Consider the following 18,863-nt stretch of genomic DNA (forward strand, 5'->3'; position numbering starts at 1 on the left):
TCCCCCTCCCCCTTCTCCCCCTCCCCATCCCCCCTTCTCCCACTTTCCCCTTCCCCCCTTCTCCCCCTCCCCTTCTCCCCTCCCCCCATTCTCCCCTCCCCCCTTCTTCCCCTCCCCCTTCCCCCAATCTCCCCCTCCCCCCATTCTCCCCTCCCCTTCCTCCCTTCTCCCCCTCCCCCAATCTCCCCCTCCCCCCACTCTCCCCAACCCCTTCTCCCCCTCCCCCCACCCCCCATCTCTCCCTCCCACCCCAATTCTCCCCTCCCCCTCCCACCCCCATTCTCCCACTCCCCCTTCCCCCCTTCTCCCCCTCCCCCAACCCCCAATCCCCCCACCCCCCTTCTCCCCCATCCTCCCCCTCCCACCCCCCTTCTTCCCTCCCACCCCCTTCTCCCCCTCCCCCTCCCACCCCCCTTCTCCCCCTCCCCCTCCCCCTCCCACCCCTTCTCCCCCTCCCACCCCCCTTCTCCCCCTCCCCTTCTCCTCCTCCCCCTCCCACCCCCCTTCTTCCCCTCCCACCCCTTCTCCCCCTCCCCCTCCCACCCCCCTTCTCCCCCTCCCCCTCCCACCCCCTTCTCCCCCTCTCACCCCCCTTCTCCCCCTCCCCTTCTCCCCCTCCCCCACCCACCCCCTTCTCCCGCTCCCCCTCCCACCCCTTCTTCCCTCCCCCTCCCACCCCCTTCTCCCCCCTCCACCCCCCTTCTCCCCCTCCCCTTCTCCTCCTCCCCCTCCCACTCCCCTTCTCCCCCTCCCCTCACTGTCAGAAACACAGACACTGACAGACAGAGTGAGAGCCACACACACAGACAGACAGACAGAGAGATAGAGACACTGACAGAGACACACTGGAGGGGCCGTCCCAGCATGCTGTTGGAGGGCTCCCGGTGCTGCAGTCGGTAAGTAGAAAATGTTTTATTTATTGATTTTTTAATTTTTTATTAATTTTTTTTGATGGATTTATTGGTTGATTTATTGATGTATTTATCATTTATTATTGATGATGGCTCTTTATTTGTAAAACTGAAGTGTTTAATGTTTGTAAACTTCCCTTTAAACCCCCCCCCCGCTATTCCCTACGCCTAATTTGTAACCTACGCCTGATTTTCTAAAGTGTAGACAAGGTGTTTTCGAACGTACAAAAATCTTCACTTACTCCATTCTAAGTTAGTTTGGAGTAAGTTTTCACTCACGAAACTTTGAAAACAGGCGTAAGTGGCCAGACACGCCCCCTTTTGAAAAAGGAAATTCTGTTACAAAGTGAAACTGTTCTAACTGACTAGAACTGGAGCAAACTAAATGCCGAGAATTCAAATTTCTAAGATACTCCATTCTAAACCAGTTGTTCCAAAAAAACGGGAGCAACTCAGGCCGAAACTTGGCCCCTATGTCTCAGAATAAGGGGCCGCCCATTTAAAACTGAGATGAGGAGGAATTTCTTCTGAGGGTTTTAAATCTATGGAATTCTCTGCCCCAGAGAGCTGCGGAGGCTGGGTCATTGAATACATTTAAGGCGGAGATAGATAGATTTTTGAGCAATAAAGGAGTGAAGGGTTATGGGGAGCAGGCGGGGAAGTGGAGCTGAGTCCATGATCAGATCAGCCATAATCTTATTGAATGGCAGAGGAGATGAGGAAAAGTGGAGGGCAGAGAAACCCAAGGCAAAGAATAAAAAGTGCCACTGTACAGCAAAATTCTAAAAGGACAAAGGGTGTTAAAAAAACAAGCCTGAAGGCTTTGTGTCTTAATACAAGGAGTATCCGCAATAAGGTGGATGAATTAACTGTGCAAATAGATGTTAACAAATATGATGTGATTGGGATTACGGAGACGTGGCTCCAGGATGATCAGGGCTGGGAACTCAACATCCAGGGGTATTCAACATTCAGGAAGGATAGAATAAAAGGAAAAGGAGGTGGGATAGCATTGCTGGTTAAAGAGGAGATTAATGCAATAGTTAGGAAAGACATTAGCTTGGATGATGTGGAATCTATATGGGTAGAGCTGCAGAATACCAAAGGGCAAAAAACGTTAGTGGGAGTTGTGTACAGACCTCCAAACAGCAGTAGTGATGTTGGGGAGGGCATCAATCAAATGTGTTCAATTTCAAGAAAAACCTTTCACCTTTTCTTCAATGGCACTAGAGTCTGTGTACTGTATTGGTTAGTGTTTATATGGACACTGATCCTCCTCATTACTACTCTAAATTGCTTCTATCCTCATCTATTCAAAGGGTTTAAAAACAAAGCCTAGCACTTAATCACATCTCTCAGATTTCTCCAAGTGCTCATGTACACTGAATTACTTGGTTTGGAGGCTTACACAACAGTCACTGCATGACAAACACCAAGTCTCAAACTGTATGTCTGACTTACAGGAGCTAAGTGTTTATAATTTTCTGTTGCTTAGCGATATGCAGTGGCCTATTCCCCCACCTCTGCTAGAATTGTCGACTGGAAATTGATTGAGAGCAAGCTGAATTAGCTTGTCACATGACTCTCTTCCTTGGGGCATCTGATGGATCAATTGACTTAATTAACTTCTGGCAACAGAATAGCAGGAGCAAGCTCAGAAATACCACTATTTCTTAGGGCCTTGGTGAGGCCACACCTGGAGTATTGTGTACAGTTTTGGTCTCCTAACTTGAGGAAGGACATTCTTGCTATTGAGGGAGTACAACGAAGGTTCACCAGACTGATTCCCGGGATGGCGGGACTGACATATCAAGAAAGACTGGATCAACTGGGCTTGTATTCACTGGAGTTCAGAAGAATGAGAGGGGATCTCATAGAAACATTTAAAATTCTGACAGGTTTAGACAGGTTAGATGCAGGAAGAATGTTCCCAATATTGGGGAAGTCCAGAACCAGGGGTCACAGTCTAAGGATAAGGGGTAAGCCATTTAGGACCGAGATGAGAAGAAACTTCTTCACTCAGAGTGTGGTGAACCTGTGGAATTCTCTACCACAGAAAGTTGAGGCCAATTCACTAAATATATTCAAAAAGGGGTTAGATGTAGTCCTTACTACTAGGGGGATCAAGGGGTATGGTGAAAAAGCAGGAATGGGGTACTGAAGTTGCATGTTCAGCCATGAACTCATTGAATGGCGGTGCAGGCTCGAAGGGCCGAATGGCCTACTCCTGCACCTATTTTCTATGTTTCTATGTTTCTATCAAACAGGAAATTAGGGGTGCATGCAATAAAGGTGCAGCAGTTATAATGAGTGACTTTAATATGCATATAGATTGGGCTAGCCAAACTGGAAGCAATACGGTGGAGGAGGATTTCCTGGAGTGCATAAGGGATGGTTTTCTAGACCAATATGTCGAGGAACCAACTAGGGGGGAGGCCATCTTAGACTGGGTGTTGTGTAATGAGAGAGGATTAATTAGCAATCTCATTGTGCGAGGCCCCTTGGGGAAGAGTGACCATAATATGGTGGAATTCTGCATTAGGATGGAGAATGAAACAGTTAATTCAGAGACCATGGTCCAGAACTTAAAGAAGGGTAACTTTGAAGGTATGAGGCGTGAATTGGCTAGGATAGATTGGCGAATGATACTTAAGGGGTTGACAGTGGATGGGCAATGGCAGACATTTAGAGACCGCATGGATGAACTACAACAATTGTACATTCCTGTCTGACGTAAAAATAAAAAAGGGAAGGTGGCTCAACCGTGGCTATCTAGGGAAATCAGGGATAGTATTAAAGCCAAGGAAGTGGCATACAAATTGGCCAGAAATAGCAGCGAACCCGGGGACTGGGAGAAATTTAGAACTCAGCAGAGGAGGACAAGGGTTTGATTAGGGCAGGGAAAATGGAGTACGAGAAGAAGCTTGCAGGGAACATTAAGGCGGATTGCAAAGGTTTCTATAGGTATGTAAAGAGAAAAAGGTTAGTAAAGACAAACGTAGGTCCCCTGCAGTCAGAATCAGGGGAAGTCATAACGGGGAACAAAGAAATGGCAGACCAATTGAACAAGTACTTTGGTTCGGTATTCACTAAGGAGGACACAAACAACCTTCCGGATATAAAAGGGGTCAGGGGGTCTAGTAAGGAGGAGAAACTGAGGGAAATCTTTATTAGTCGGGAAATTGTGTTGGGGAAATTGATGGGATTGAAGGCCGATAAATCCCCAGGGCCTGATGGACTGCATCCCAGAGTACTTAAGGAGGTGGCCTTGGAAATAGCGGATGCATTGACAGTCATTTTCCAACATTCCATTGACTCTGAATCAGTTCCTATGGAGTGGAAGGTAGCCAATGTAACCCCACTTTTTAAAAAAGGAGGGAGAGAGAAAACAGTGAATTATAGACCGGTCAGCCTGACATCGGTAGTGGGTAAAATGATGGAATCAATTATTAAGGATGTCATAGCAGCGCATTTGGAAAATGGTGACATGATCGGTCCAAGTCAGCATGGATTTGTGAAAGGGAAATCATGCTTGACAAATCTTCTGGAATTTTTTGAGGATGTTTCCAGTAAAGTGGACAAAGGAGAACCAGTTGATGCGGTATATTTGGACTTTCAGAAGGCTTTCGACAAGGTCCCACACAAGAGATTAATGTGCAAAGTTAAAGCACATGGGCTTGGGGGTAGTGTGCTGACATGGATTGAGAACTGGTTGTCAGACAGGAAGCAAAGAGTAGGAGTAAATGGGTACTTTTCAGAATGGCAGGCAGTAACTAGTGGGGTACCGCAAGGTTCTGTGCTGGGGCCCCAGCTGTTTACATTGTACATTAATGATTTAGACGAGGGGATTAAATGTAGTATCTCCAAATTTGCGGATGACACTAAGTTGGGTGGCAGTGTGAGCTGCGAGGAGGATGCTATGAGGCTGCAGAGTGACTTGGATAGGTTAGGTGAGTGGGAAAATGCATGGCAGATGAAGTATAATGTGGATAAATGTGAAGTTATCCACTTTGGTGGTAAAAACAGAGAGACAGACTATTATATGAATGGTGACAGATTAGGAAAAGGGGAGGTGCAACGAGACCTGGGTGTCATGGTACATCAGTCATTGAAGGTTGGCATGCAGGTACAGCAGGCGGTTAAGAAAGCAAATGGCATGTTGGCCTTCATAGCGAGGGGATTTGAGTACAGGGGCAGGGAGGTGTTGCTACAGTTGTATAGGGCCTTGGTGAGGCCACACCTGGAGTATTGTGTACAGTTTTGGTCTCCTAACTTGAGGAAGGACATTCTTGCTATTGAGGGAGTGCAGCGAAGATTCACCAGACTGATTCCCGGGATGGTGGGACTGACCTATCAAGAAAGACTGGATCAACTGGGCTTGTATCCACTGGAGTTCAGAAGAATGAGAGGGGACCTCATAGAAACGTTTAAAATTCTGACGGGTTTAGACAGGTTAGATGCAGGAAGAATGTTCCCAATGTTGGGGAAGTCCAGAACCAGGGGTCACAGTCTAAGGATAAGGGGTAAGCCATTTAGGACCGAGATGAGGAGAAACTTCTTCACCCAGAGAGTGGTGAACCTGTGGAATTCTCTACCACAGAAGGTAGTTGAGGCCAATTCACTAAATATATTCAAAAGGGAGTTAGATGAAGTCCTTACTACTCGGGGGATCAAGGGGTATGGTGAGAAAGCAGGAAGGGGGTACTGAAGTTGCATGTTCAGCCATGAACTCATTGAATGGCGGTGCAGGCTAGAAGGACTGAATGGCCTACTCCTGCACCTATTTTCTATGTTTCTATGTTTCTAGCAGGCTCGAGGGGCCGAATGGCCTACTCCTGCTCTTATTTCTTATGTTCATCAGGTTGTATAAACCAAGTGCCTTAAGCAGGCACTGGGGATGTAGGCAACAACAACTAGGGGTGAGATGTCCTCCAGTTCTTCCTCTTTCCCTCTGGGGAAGGGTGCGAGCTGCACTCTGTCTATCCCCATGGCAACATGAGTAAAACTGGGATCTCACCAGGTAAGGAACCTTTTCTCCCTAGATCAACAAAACCAGCCCCGTTATCAGAATCACTGCTTTGGAAACCGCGGGAGCTGCAGCTGAGTGTTGTCGAGGCCACTTTATGCTAATCCCCCGCACCATCCAGTCCCTGAATAGTATTTCTCCTTTACTGAGGCACAGAAACTGACAGCAGAATCTGGCTAGCCAGCAACTATACACGAGAATAGAGCTCATACAGGTGTAGATGCCACCATCATGTTCTGTAAAGCTCTCTATCTTACGGGCCATTCTCAACCTTAAGGATCTCCCGTGATCCCCATGAATTGATAGTACAGAACAGACTCAGCGAGTGAGCCTATGTTGGGGGTTGCTGTGTATATGACCCAATACGATGGTGTAGATTTGGAAGTGTACAGTGCTAAAAGATTAAAATTTAACTACAGAAAATGTAAATTAAGCTGTTCTTGAGTGTGACTTGGTGCCAAAGCAGGAAGGAGACAGAAACACTGGAGGAATAGATGGGTTGAGATACATGGGCTGAATCATAGATTGATAGAATCACACATTCATCCCATCGTGCCTGTGACAGCGAAGGAGCTATCCAATTAGTCCCAATACCCTGCTCTTTCCCCATGGTCCTGCAGGTTTATACTTTTCAAGTATATATCCAATTCCCTTTCGAAATATTGAATCGGTTTCCACCACCCTTTCAGGCAGCACCTTCCAGATCATTAAAAAAAATCCTCATCTCATCTCGGGTTCTTTTGCCACTTTTCTTCAATCTGTATCCTCTGGTTATCGAGCCTCCTGCCAGAGGGAACAGTTTCTCCCCATGTGACCTTATATTGGTACGAATCAAAGGTAAAGCTCTCTCTGCTCTGACCCAACAAGTTGCCTTATCCCCAAACTCAGAGCCGCACCCCTAATGCAGCACGGACATTCTCTTTCCTCATCCTTCAGGTTTCTCAATGGCACTACATTAGGCTGAATTATATGAAAGAAAGAAAAAAAGACAGACTTGGATTTACCTTTCACGACCACCGGACATCTCAAAGCGCTTTACAGCCAATGAAGTACTTTCGGAATGTAGTCACTGTTGTAATGTGGGAAATGCGGCAGCTAATTTGCGCACAGCAAGCTCCCACAATCAGCAATGTGATAATAACCAGCTAATCTGACTTTTTTTTTTGTTGTGTTGATTGAGGGATAAATATTGGCCAGGACACCAGGGATAACTCCCCTGCTCTTCTTCAAAATAGTGCCGTGGGATCTTTTACATCCAATTGCGAGAGCAGACGGGGCCTCGGTTTAACGTCTCATCCGAAAGACGGCACCTCCGATGGCAACACACTCCCTCAGCACTGCACTGGAGTCTCAGCCTAGATTTTTTTGTGCTCCAGTCCCTGGAGTGGGACTTGAACCCACAACCTGCTGACGCAGAAATTCTGTACTGTGGGCCCTCGGCCACGAGCAATTCGATTGACCATGCCCCAGTTCACTTCATGTGCAACTTCGGCAGCCAACACAAAGAGGAGACTTTCAATCGATCATCCACCGAGACTGAAACCCATACCCGAGAGGAGAAAGGACAGAATGCTAATCCATTACCAACAAATTTCCGAGCAGTACCTATCCTTTCCCGAGACCCTGAAAATAACAACTGATCTTTCCTACCCAAGACTTCCACAGTGTAGTGAAGTTGCTGTTCTCCGGCAGCACTGGTAGCCATACATATATAAGCACCAGCATCGCCCTCTCCAACATTCTCGATCTTGAGGGTCTTTCCTCCGGCCGTGAACTGCACTCTGTCGCTGCTCGTCAACGGGACGCCATCTTTGAGCCAAGAGAGGACGGGGGGAGGGTAACCGCTCGAGGAGCACCTTAGTGTCAAAGAATGGCCAACCTTTGCTTTAGACTTCAGTGGACGACCCAAGCCACCGTCAATACTGGGTGGAACTAAAGAGGATCCAAAGAGATTAAATTAACGCACTGCTGTGATTGGTGCTCCAATATCACCGAGAGCTCTAAGAACACAGCGATAGTCCAGCAGTACTGCCGCCAAGTGACCGCAATCTTGTGGAGTCTGACCAACCCCTGACGCCCCCCCCACCCCCCCCCCCCTCCGAGGTGTTCTCCAAGGCTGACGCGTTATTGTCAACTTCAACTTAAATCACAAGAACGTACAAAATGGTGAATAAGCACAGTAACATTGCCCCAGGTGATACAAAGCTCTGACCTCAAAAAGCACCGGGGAAAAAAACTGCCCCGAGTCACTATTTCCTGCTGGGATATAGGTGCTACCAGACATCCAGAATGGCATTCTTCAAGACTGAGTCTCGATCGTGAGTTTTGACAGGGCACTTGACTGTAGGGGTTCAGTAGGGGGGTGGGGGGTAATGTCAAGGGCAAGCCTGACCCTGTCCTTGACCAACATCTGCACACAAATCTTTTGCAGCAGGAGTCCATTAATAGTAATCAAGAGTGGGAATCCTGGTCGAGTTTTCCTGCTCCAGCCCAGGGGACTGACCCCAACTATAGCACCCCTACCCCCAATGCCCCCCCCCCCCACTTGACCCCAACCACGCACCTCCCCCCTCCCCCACTGGGACCCGCTAATTCAGCACAGATTGTGGGTAGAGCCTGGCATCAACCTTACTTGTATGGGCCTACCATAATGCATTTATCCACCAGTCAAGCTCACCTTTTCTTGTGTGAACTGTTCCACTCAGGGGTCCAACAACAAGACCACCAACTATAGCATCCACGTGGAACAGTCCATTGGAAAGAGGGGTAACCACATAAAATATAGGCAATAATAGTGAAAATTAATTGAATTTAAACAGGCTTTTATTATTTTGAGACAACTGTCATAGCCTTAACGACCCATCCTGGAAGAAAATATTAATATCACTCCAAAAATAAAATTAGTTGAAGAGAAGAGATCCAAGTCCACTAATACCATCATCAGCATTATTGTTCACCTGGTATTTTGATTCTCTTGAATCTGGAGCCTCTTGGTGAAGTTTATCAGCTCCCTTTGCAAGCAATTTCTGCTGGATCTGAAATCTTGCTGAGATTACCGGAATCAGCCCTTTTCAGTCAGCAGAACAACAACCACAACTTGTATTTATATAGCGCCTTTAACGTAGCAAAACATCCCAAAGCGCATCACAGGAGTGTTATAAGACACAAAATTTGACACCGAGCCACATAAGGACAAATGAACAAAAGCTTGGTCAAAGAGGTAGGTTTTAAGGAGCGTCTTGAAAGAGAAAAGAGAGGTAGAGAGGCGGTGAGGTTTAGGCAGGGAGTTCCAGAGCTTTGGGGCCAAGGCAACAGAAGGCACGGCCACCATTGGCTGAGCGGTTATAATCAGTAATGTTCATGGGGGCAGAATTAGGGGAGCGCAGATATCTCGGTGTGAGGCGGGTGGGGTTGTGGGGCTGGAGGAGATTACAGAGATAGGGAAGGGCGAGGGCCATGGAGGGATTTGAAAATAAGGTTGTGAATGTTGAAGTCGAGGCGTTGCTTAACCGGAAGCCAATTTAGGTCAGCGAGCACAAATGGCGATAGGTGAACGGGACTTGGTGTGAAGCCTTTGAAGAAATGCTTCCTCATGTCTGTCCTGAAGTTGCTCTTCACAACTTTGAATTGGTGATCTCTTGTTCTGTAGCATTACTTTCTCTGTACCATTAACTATCTTATACACCTCTGTAAGATCATCTCAGAGCAGTCACTTGCTAAAGCTGTAAAGCCCAGCTTATCTGATCGTTCCTGAGAGCTATAAAAAGTCTCCTGTTAGTCATTTTGGTTGTGGGTTTGTGTGATATTTTCTGTAATATCGTTTTATATCACAATTACTTGGGTGTCATTTTAATTGAAACAATGAATAAATAATAAGTGCATTTGATTTGAATACTGATTCCAGGGATAATGCCAAGTGCTGTCACTGGATGAAGCAAAGAGCAATAATGTTTTTATTTTATAATGAGCTGCTGTTCAATAAGACTCAATAAAGTTTTCGACGTTTTAACATGGAGAACATGACTGCCATGTGCGTGTATTTGCTCAAACTAGAGAATTACAAACAGAGAAAAGTTGGCTGAGTGAAATACTTCAGGTTTAATTTCATAGAAATCAACATAACTTTTTATTTATATAGCGCCTTTAATGTAGTAAAATATCCCCAGGTGCTTCACAAATGTCATGAAACAAAATTGGACACCGAGCCACATGAGGAGAAATTAGGACAGGTGACCAAAAGCTTGGTTAAAGAGGGAGGTTTTCAGGAGCATCTTAAAGGAGGAAAGAGAGGTAGAGAGGCGGAGAGGTTTAGGGAGGGAGTTCCAGAGCTTGGGGCCCAGGCAACAGAAGGCACGGCCACCAATGGTTGAGCGATTATAATCAGGGATGCTCAGGAGGGCAGAATTAGAGGGGCGCAGATATCTCGGGGGGGTTGTGGAGCTGGAGGAGATTACAGAGATAGGGAGGGGCGAGGCATGGAGGGATTTGAAAAAGAGTTTGAGAATTTTAAAATCACATGGAAAATAAGTTTGAATTTTGCAGGGGTCTGCTCTTAGCAAGCAGCAAAAATCGAGATCGCTGGCCTACCGAGCAGGCAGATCTCCATGCCCGATTCTGCGATCAGCATGGCACCCCTGTTAAGTGAGACTCTGCGACGGGAGTGGAGCCTCACAAAGCTTACTCTAGAATTACTAGCGGCTGGAACCCTGTTGCTCCCCATTGAGGCCAAGCGCTTACCATAAACCTGCATCTTGTATGACTTTTCAACCGTCCCCGCGATGTTTCTCGCACGGCACGTGTACCGTCCTGCATCCGATACCTGGGCCCCGTTAACCTGCAGCTGCTGCCCTCGGTCTACGTACATCGTCTTGGAGCTGGAGACGATGGGGCGGCTGTCCTTCAGCCACGTAATCCCCGGGGCTGGAACTCCGTGCGTATCACACTGCAGGCTGGTGTGGCTGTTCAACAGGACATTAACCTCCTGGGTATCATTGGCTCCTCGGATTGTGGGAGGAACTAGGGAGGGGAAAAAAAGGATGATTTACATTTATATAGCGCCTTTCACGGCCTCAGGACGTTAAGCCAATGAAGTAGGAATCCGATGATATAGAGAACATTCAGTCTGAATCGTGTCAGAGCACACACGACATTTGTTCTCAAACACTGAGCTTCCCATATCGCTACGCAATGTATCCAATCACACCACACCACTTTGCAATGCTCAGGGGGAGAAATTGTCCTCCTGTTATAGCCCCGTTAGCACCTCCGCGTGGGGGGCGTTAAGGGGTCGATGCGGTTAGCAGCCCGGGCCATCGCGTAACCGGTGATGACGCCATCATGCGCGCGCCGACCCCGTAATGCCCCGCTGAGGAAATTGCCCCACGGGACCCGTGGCTGGCGCGAGCCCATGTCAACGTCAGCTTCGCGGGCAACGGAATTGGTCAACATCCGCCCTCGGGGCGGCACGTAAAGGGGAGGGCGCCAGCGCCCTGGGCCACCATCTTTTTTTTTCCATGCCAACTCTTGGGTCGGCTCGACAGTGGCGGTCCTCACGAGGTTCGTGCAGCCCGACGCCCCGCCTTTGGGGCTGGGCTGCTGGCCTGGCCACACGCTGTCCTGGTGGCCTAGTAGAGGTCATCAGAGGCCGTGCAGAGTGCACAGCGGCCCTCCCCTTTAAGTGTCGGGGAAGTGTGGCGTTCGACTCCCCGTCCCAGTAGCGTCCCGGTTACCGCCCCCTGAGGAAGTGACGCACGGGAGACTGCGTTCCACTTCCTTTGAGGGACAGCGTGCCCAATTCAGTGGTGGGGGCGGGGCTAAAAGTCCGGGCCCCAGAAGGTTACCATCCCAAATCGGGGTGCAGGGCAATTTCGCCCCTCAGAGTTAAATTCTCAATTAAAGTTGCTTGCCCACTGGAACAGAAGTAGATGATTGCTATCATCCTGCAGTCCTTTGTACAAGCATAGAAACATAGAAACAGAAATTTACAGCGCAGAAGGAGGCCATTTCGGCCCCTCGTGTCCGCACCAGCCAACACAGAGCCGCACGGCCCTTGGTCAGCAGCCCTAAAGATTACATATAAGCCTATGAACAATGACGGAAAGGCAAAGAGTGCCCAGCCCAACCAGTCTGCCCCACACAACTACAATACCCCTTATACTAAAAACATCTACACTCCACCCTAACTGGAGCCATGTGATCTCCTGAGAGAGGCAAAAACCAGATAAAAACCCAGGCCAATTTAGGGAGAAAATAACTCTGGGAAAATTCCTCCCCGACCCCATCCAGGCGATCGAAACTAGTCCAGGAGATCACCCTGGCCGTATTCTATTCCCTGCAGTACTTATCATTATATCTGCTCCGCCCAACAAAAGGTCATCCAATCTAATCCCAATTACCAGCTCTAGGTCCATAACCCTGCAGGTTACGGCACTTTAAGTGCCCATCCAACCATCTCTTAAAAGTGGTGAGGGTTTCTGCATCCACCACTCTTCCAGACAGCGAGTTCCAGATCCCCACAACTCTCTGCGTAAAGAAGCCCCCCTCAAATCCTCTCTAAACCTTCCACCAACCACCTTAAAACTATGCCCCCTCGTAATACACCCCTCCACCAATGGAAATAGGCCCTTTCTATCCACTATATCCAGGCCCCTTAATATTTTGTACACCTCAATGAGGTCTCCTCTCAACCTCCTCTGTTCCAATGAGAACAAACCCAGCCTATCCAATCTATCCTCATAATTAAGATTCTCCATTCCAGGCAGCATCCTCTTAAATCTTCTCTGCACCCTCTCTAGTGCAATCACGTCTTTCCTATAATACGGCGACCAGAATTGCATGCAGTACTCCAGCTGTGGCCTAACCAAATATTATACAATTTAAGCATAACCTCCCTGCTCTTATATTCTATGCTCGGCCGATAAAGGCAAGCATTTCGTATGCCTTCTTAACCACCTTATCCACCTGGCCTGCTACTTTCAGGGATCTATGGACAAGCACTCCAAGGTCCCTTTGTTCATCTACACTATTAAGTGGCCTACCGCTTAATGTGTATACCCTTTCCTTATTAGCCCTCCCAAAGTGCATCACCTCACACTTCTCTGAATTAAATTCCATTTGCCACTGTTCTGCCCACCTGAGTAGTAGATTGATATCCTCCTGCAGCCCATGACTTTCTTCTTAATTATCAACCACACAGACAATTTTAGTGTCGTGGGCAAACTTCTTAATCATACTACCTATATTCAAATCTAAATCATTGATATATACAACTTGTGGTGAGTCAGAGAGGCTCGGGAGGTGCGTTGGAGAGGCGTGCTTGTGCAGCTACAGGGAGAAGGCAAAAAAGAAGTAGAAAGAAATCGAAAGGTGACGTCACAGCCAAGGGGGTAAGAGATTGGCTGGTGATTGGTAAGTAGTTTTTCTTTTTCTTTCTATATCAGTAAGTAACCTTCAGCATTGTTGTTGCCCAATTAAGTTAATCCAAGGGTTAAGTCATGGCAGGAGAGCTCGGACATGTGTTATGCTCCTCCTGTACTACGTGGGAACTCAGGGATGCTTCCGGTGTCCCTGACGACTACGTGTGCGGGAAGTGCATCCGCCTGCAGATCCTGATGGACTGCATTGCGGCACTGGACCTGCGGGTGGATGAACTCTGGAGCATCCACGATGCTGAGAATGACGTAAATAGCACATTTAGCGAGTTGGTCACACCGCAGGTAAAGGGTGCACAGCCAGATAGGGAACGGGTGACCAATAGGAAGAGCAGTGCAAGGAAGGTAGTGCAGGGGTCCCCTGCGGTCATCCCCCTGCAAAACAGATACACCACTTTGGGTACTGTTGAGGGGGATGACTCATCAGGAGAGAGCAGCAGCAGCCAAGTTCATGGCACCGTGGCTGGCTCTGCTGCACAGGAGGGCAGGAAAAAGAGTGGGAGAGCGATAGTGATAGGGGATTCAATTGTAAGGGGAATAGATAGGCATTTCTGCGGCCGCAACCGAGACTCCAGGATGGTATGTTGCCTCCCTGGTGCAAGGGTCAAGGATGTCTCGGAGCAGGTGCAGGACATTCTGAAAAGGGAGGGTGAACAGCCAGTTGTCGTGGTGCACATAGGTACTGATGATATAGGGAAAAAACGGGATGAGGTCCTACGAGACGAATTTAGGGAGCTAGGAGCTAAATTAAAAAGTAGGACCTCAAAAGTAGTAATCTCAGGATTGCTACCAATGCCACATGCTAGTCAGAATAGGAATCGCAGGATAGCTCAGATGAATACGTGGCTTGAGGAGTGGTACAGGAGGGAGGGATTCAAATTCTTGGGGCATTGGAACCGGTTCTGGGGGAGGTGGGACCAGTACAAACCGGACGGTCTGCACCTGGGCAGGACCGGAACCAATGTCCTAGGGGGAGTGTTTGCTAGTGCTGTTGGGGAGGGGTTAAACTAATATGGCAGGGGGATGGGAACCTATGCAGGGAGGCAGAGAGAAATAAAAGGGAAACAGAGGAAAAAGATAGAAAGGGGAATAGTAAAAGTGGAGGGCAGAGAAACCCAAGGCAAAAAACAAAAAGGGCCACATTACAGCAAAATTCTAAAGGGGCAAAGTGTGTTAAAAAGACAAGCCTGAAGGCTCTGTGCCTCAATGCGAGGAGTATTCGGAATAAGGTGGATAAATTAACTGCGCAGATAGCAGTTAATGGATATGATGTAATTGGCATCACAGAGACATGGCTCCAGGGTGACCAAGCCTGGGAACTCAACATCCAGGGGTATTCAACATTTAGGAAGGATAGACAGAAAGGAAAAGGAGGCGGGGTGGCGTTGCTGGTTAAAGAGGAAATTAATGCAATAGTAAGGAAGGACATTGACTTGGATGATGTGGAATCGGTATGGGTGGAGCTACGGAATACCAAAGGGCAGAAAACGCTAGTGGGAGTTGTGTTCAGGCCACCAAACAGTAGCAGTGAGGTTGGGGACAGCATCAAACAAGAAATTAGGGATGTGTGCAATAAAGGTACAGCAGTTATCATGGGCGACTTTAATCTACATATAGATTGGGCTAACCAAACTGGTAGCAATGCGGTGGAGGAGGATTTCCTGGAGTGTATTAGGGATGGTTTTCTTGACCAATATGTTGAGGAACCAAATAGAGAGCTGGCTATCCTAGACTGGGTGATGTGTAATGAGAAGGGACTAATTAGCAATCTTGTTGTGCGAGGCCCCTTGGGGAAGAGTGACCATAATATGGTAGAATTCATTATTAAGATGGAGAGTGACACAGTTAATTCAAAAACTAGGGTCCTGAACTTAAGGAAAGCTAACTTCGACGGCATGAGGCGTGAATTGGCTAGAATAGACTGGCAAATGATACTTAAAGGCTTGACGGTGGATAGGCAATGGCAAACATTTATAGAGCACATGGATGAACTTCAACAGTTGTACATCCCTGTCTGGAGTAAAAATAAAACAGGGAAGGTGGCTCAACCATGGCTAACAAGGGAAATTAAGGATAGTGTTAGATCCAAGGAAGAGACATATAAATTGGCCAGAAAAAGCAGCAAACCTGAGGACTGGGAGAAATTTAGAATTCAGCAGAGGAGGGCAAATGGTTTAATTAAGAGGGGGAAAATAGAGTACGAGAGGAAGCTTGCCGTGAACATAAAAACTGACTGCGAAAGCTTCTATAGATATGTGAAAAGAAAAAGATTAGTGAAGACAAGCGTAGGTCCCTTGAAGTCGGACTCAGGTGAATTTATAATGGGGCACAAAGAAATGGCAGACCAATTGAACAAATACTTTGGTTCTGTCTTCACGAAGGAAGACACAAATAACCTTCCAGATGTACTAGGGTCGAGTGAGAAGGAGGAACTGAAGGATATCCTTATTAGGCGGGAAATTGTGTTGGGGAATTTGATGGGATTGAAGGCCGATAAATCCATGGGGCCTGATTGTCTGCATCCCAGAGTACTTAAGGAAGTGGCCCTAGAAATAGTGGATGCATTGGTGATCATTTTCCAACAGTCTATCGACTCTGGATCAGTTCCTATGCACTGGAGGGTAGATAATGTAACTGCACTTTTTAAAAAAGGAGGGAGAGCGAAAGCAGGTAATTATAGACCGGTTAGCCTGACATCAGTAATGGGGAAAATGTTGGAATCAATTATTAAGGATGAAATAGCAGCGCATTTGGAAAGCAGCAACAGGATCGGTCCAAGTCAGCATGGATTTATGAAAGGGAAATCATGCTTGACGAATTTTCTGGAATTTTTTGAGGATGTAACTAGTAGAGTGGACAAGGGAGAACCAGTGGATGTGGTGTATTTGGACTTTCAAAAGGCCTTTGACAAGGTCCCACATAAGAGATTGGTGTGCAAAATCAAAGCACATGGTATTGGGGGTAATGTACTGGTGTGGATAGAGAACTGGTTGGCAGACAGGAAGCAGAGAGTCGGGATAAATGGGTCCTTTTCAGAATGGCAGGCAGTGACGAGTGAAGTGCCGCAGGGCTCAGTGCTGGGACCCCAGCTCTTTACAATATACATTAACGATTTCGATGAAGGAATTGAGTGTAATATCTCCAAGTTTGCAGATGACACTAAATTGGGTGGCGGTGTGAGCTGTGAGGGGGATGCTAAGAGGCTGCAGGGTGATTTGGACAGGTTAGGTGAGTGGGCAAATGCATGGCAGATGCAGTATAATGTGGATAAATGTGAGGTTATCCACTTTGGGGGCAAAAACAGGAAGGCAAAATATTATCTGAATGGCGGCAGATTAGGAAAAGGGGAAGTGCAATGGGTGTCATGGTTCATCAGTCATTGAAAGTTGGCATGCAGGTACAGCAGGCAGTGAAGAAGGCAAATGGTATGTTGGCCTTCATAGCTAGGGGATTTGAGTATAGGAGCAGGGAGGTCTTACTGCAATTGTACAGGGCCTTGGTGAGGCCTCACCTGGAATATTGTGTTCAGTTTTGGTCTCCTAATCTGAGGAAGGACGTTCTTGCTATTGAGGGAGTGCAGCGAAGGTTTACCAGACTGATTCCAGGGATGGCTGGACGGACATATGAGGAGAGACTGGATCAACTGGGCCTTTATACACTGGAGTTTAGAAGGATGAGAGGGGATCTCATAGAAACGTATAAGATTCTGACGGGTTGGGACAGGTTAGATGCGGGAAGAATGTTCCCGATGTTGGGGAAGTCCAGAACCAGGGGACACAGTCTTAGGATAAGGGGTAGGCCATTTTGGACTGAGATGAGGAGAAACATCCTCACTCAGAGAGTTGTTAATCTGTGGAATTCCCTGCCGCAGAGAGTTGTTGATGCCAGTTCATTGGATATATTCAAGAGGGAGTTAGATATGGCCCTTATGGCTAAAGGGATCAAGGGGTATGGAGAGAAAGCAGGAAAGGGCTACTGAGGTGAATGATCGGCCATGATCTTATTGAATGATGGTGCAGGCTCGAAGGGCCTACTCCTGCACTTATTTTCTATGTTTCTATAGCACAAAAAGCAAGGGACCCAGTACTGAGCCCTGCGGAACCCCACTGGAAACATCCTTCCAGTCACAAAAATATCCATCAATCAGTACCCTTTGCTTCCTACCTCCAAGCCAATTTTGGATCCAACTTGCCATCATCTATATTAATATGATTGTCACTTTGATGTGACTAAAGAAGAATAATGTTGTATGCCGTGCTGTATAATTTTAGATCGATAGGGTAAATTCTATTTGCAAAAAAAAATGATTTATCCAGCTGTATCACTGAAGGAATCTGATGTTGATGATTCCATGGCAATATTGACCAATACATGCAATGGGTAAGACCTCGGAACTTATTCACTGAGAATCGCCTCTTCCTGGTGCACCTCTCTTCATTAAGAATTTAGCCAAGTAAGAAACGATGTTTGGTGCTCAAAGCAGCTTAAGTCGAATGTTAGTGTATGCAGATTGACAGATGATAAAAACAGATCTATCTAATTCCTTCGACTGCCTAAACATTAAACGATGTTTGCAGGAAGTTAGTAACATCCAGACATTAACGCCTCGGCTCACAAAGTGTGAGGGCTGGCTTCAAACGTCTGGCTGTAACAAGAAAGAATTCCCACGGCATAAATCACCGCACAGCTGTGAGCCGTGTCAGCAACATCGGCCGTTGTGTGATGAAGACCTGTGACCAGCTGTTTCACCTGCAGTCCCTGCCAATTATTTAAGAAATACATCATGTTGACCTTTTTGTGGGTTGATTCTAACAGTAATCTTTTCAAAGTTTTGCACGCGCTCTGACTTGGCAGCATCTCCCCGCGTCTGTGTATTATGCGGCCTGTAAATAGTTACACAGTGTTCACAGCACAATAAACAGGCCATTCAACCCAACAGGCCCATGCTGATGTTTATGCTCCACACGAGCCTTCACCCACCCTTCTTCCTCCTAACAACATATCCTTCTATTCCTTTCTCCCGCAGTTACTTATCTAGCTTCCCCTTAAATGTGGCTATGTTATTTGCCTCAACTGTCCTTGCGGCAGCATTCTAAATACTCTCTGAGTAAAGAGGTTCCTCCTGCATTATTGGTGACTAGCTTATACTTACGGCCCTTATTCTAGTTTCCTCTGCAAGTGGAAATATCCTCTCTAGATCTCCCGTAACAAACCTTTTCAGAATTTTAAAGACCTCCATCAGGTCACCCCTCAGTCTTCACTTTGCTAGAGAAAAGAGATTCAGCCTGCTCAGCCTTTCCCGACGGGTATTAGTGTGACTCTTAGCTTTCGTCTGTACACGTTAGTCTGTCAGTGTGATGATTACTGCCTTTTGAAGTAGAAAGTCGTGGGCATTCAACTGGTTGTTATCAGAATTCTGGATAACTGGGAATCTGGGCAGGCCCCTCCACTCACAGTATGTTTCAGTTTATAGGAGACTCTGTGTGCTTGAGGAAA

The 18,863-nt window shown here is 47.2% G+C and overlaps 1 protein-coding gene across 1 annotated transcript in view; it reads right to left on the reverse strand.

Annotated features, from left to right (window-relative positions):
• LOC139233090 (hemicentin-1-like) overlaps window positions 1-18,863 on the reverse strand; it is a 530,358-nt gene that overhangs the window by 295,280 nt on the left and 216,215 nt on the right. Inside the window, exons 31-32 of the mRNA XM_070863608.1 lie at window positions 10,675-10,953; window positions 7,588-7,869 (exon numbers count right to left, since the gene is read on the reverse strand). Of these exons, the coding sequence (XP_070719709.1) occupies window positions 7,588-7,869; window positions 10,675-10,953 (561 nt within the window). The remainder of the gene's footprint in view (window positions 1-7,587; window positions 7,870-10,674; window positions 10,954-18,863) is intronic.

Source organism: Pristiophorus japonicus, chromosome 20 (assembly GCF_044704955.1).
Source record: "Pristiophorus japonicus isolate sPriJap1 chromosome 20, sPriJap1.hap1, whole genome shotgun sequence".
In the NCBI taxonomy this organism is placed as follows: domain Eukaryota; kingdom Metazoa; phylum Chordata; class Chondrichthyes; family Pristiophoridae; genus Pristiophorus; species Pristiophorus japonicus.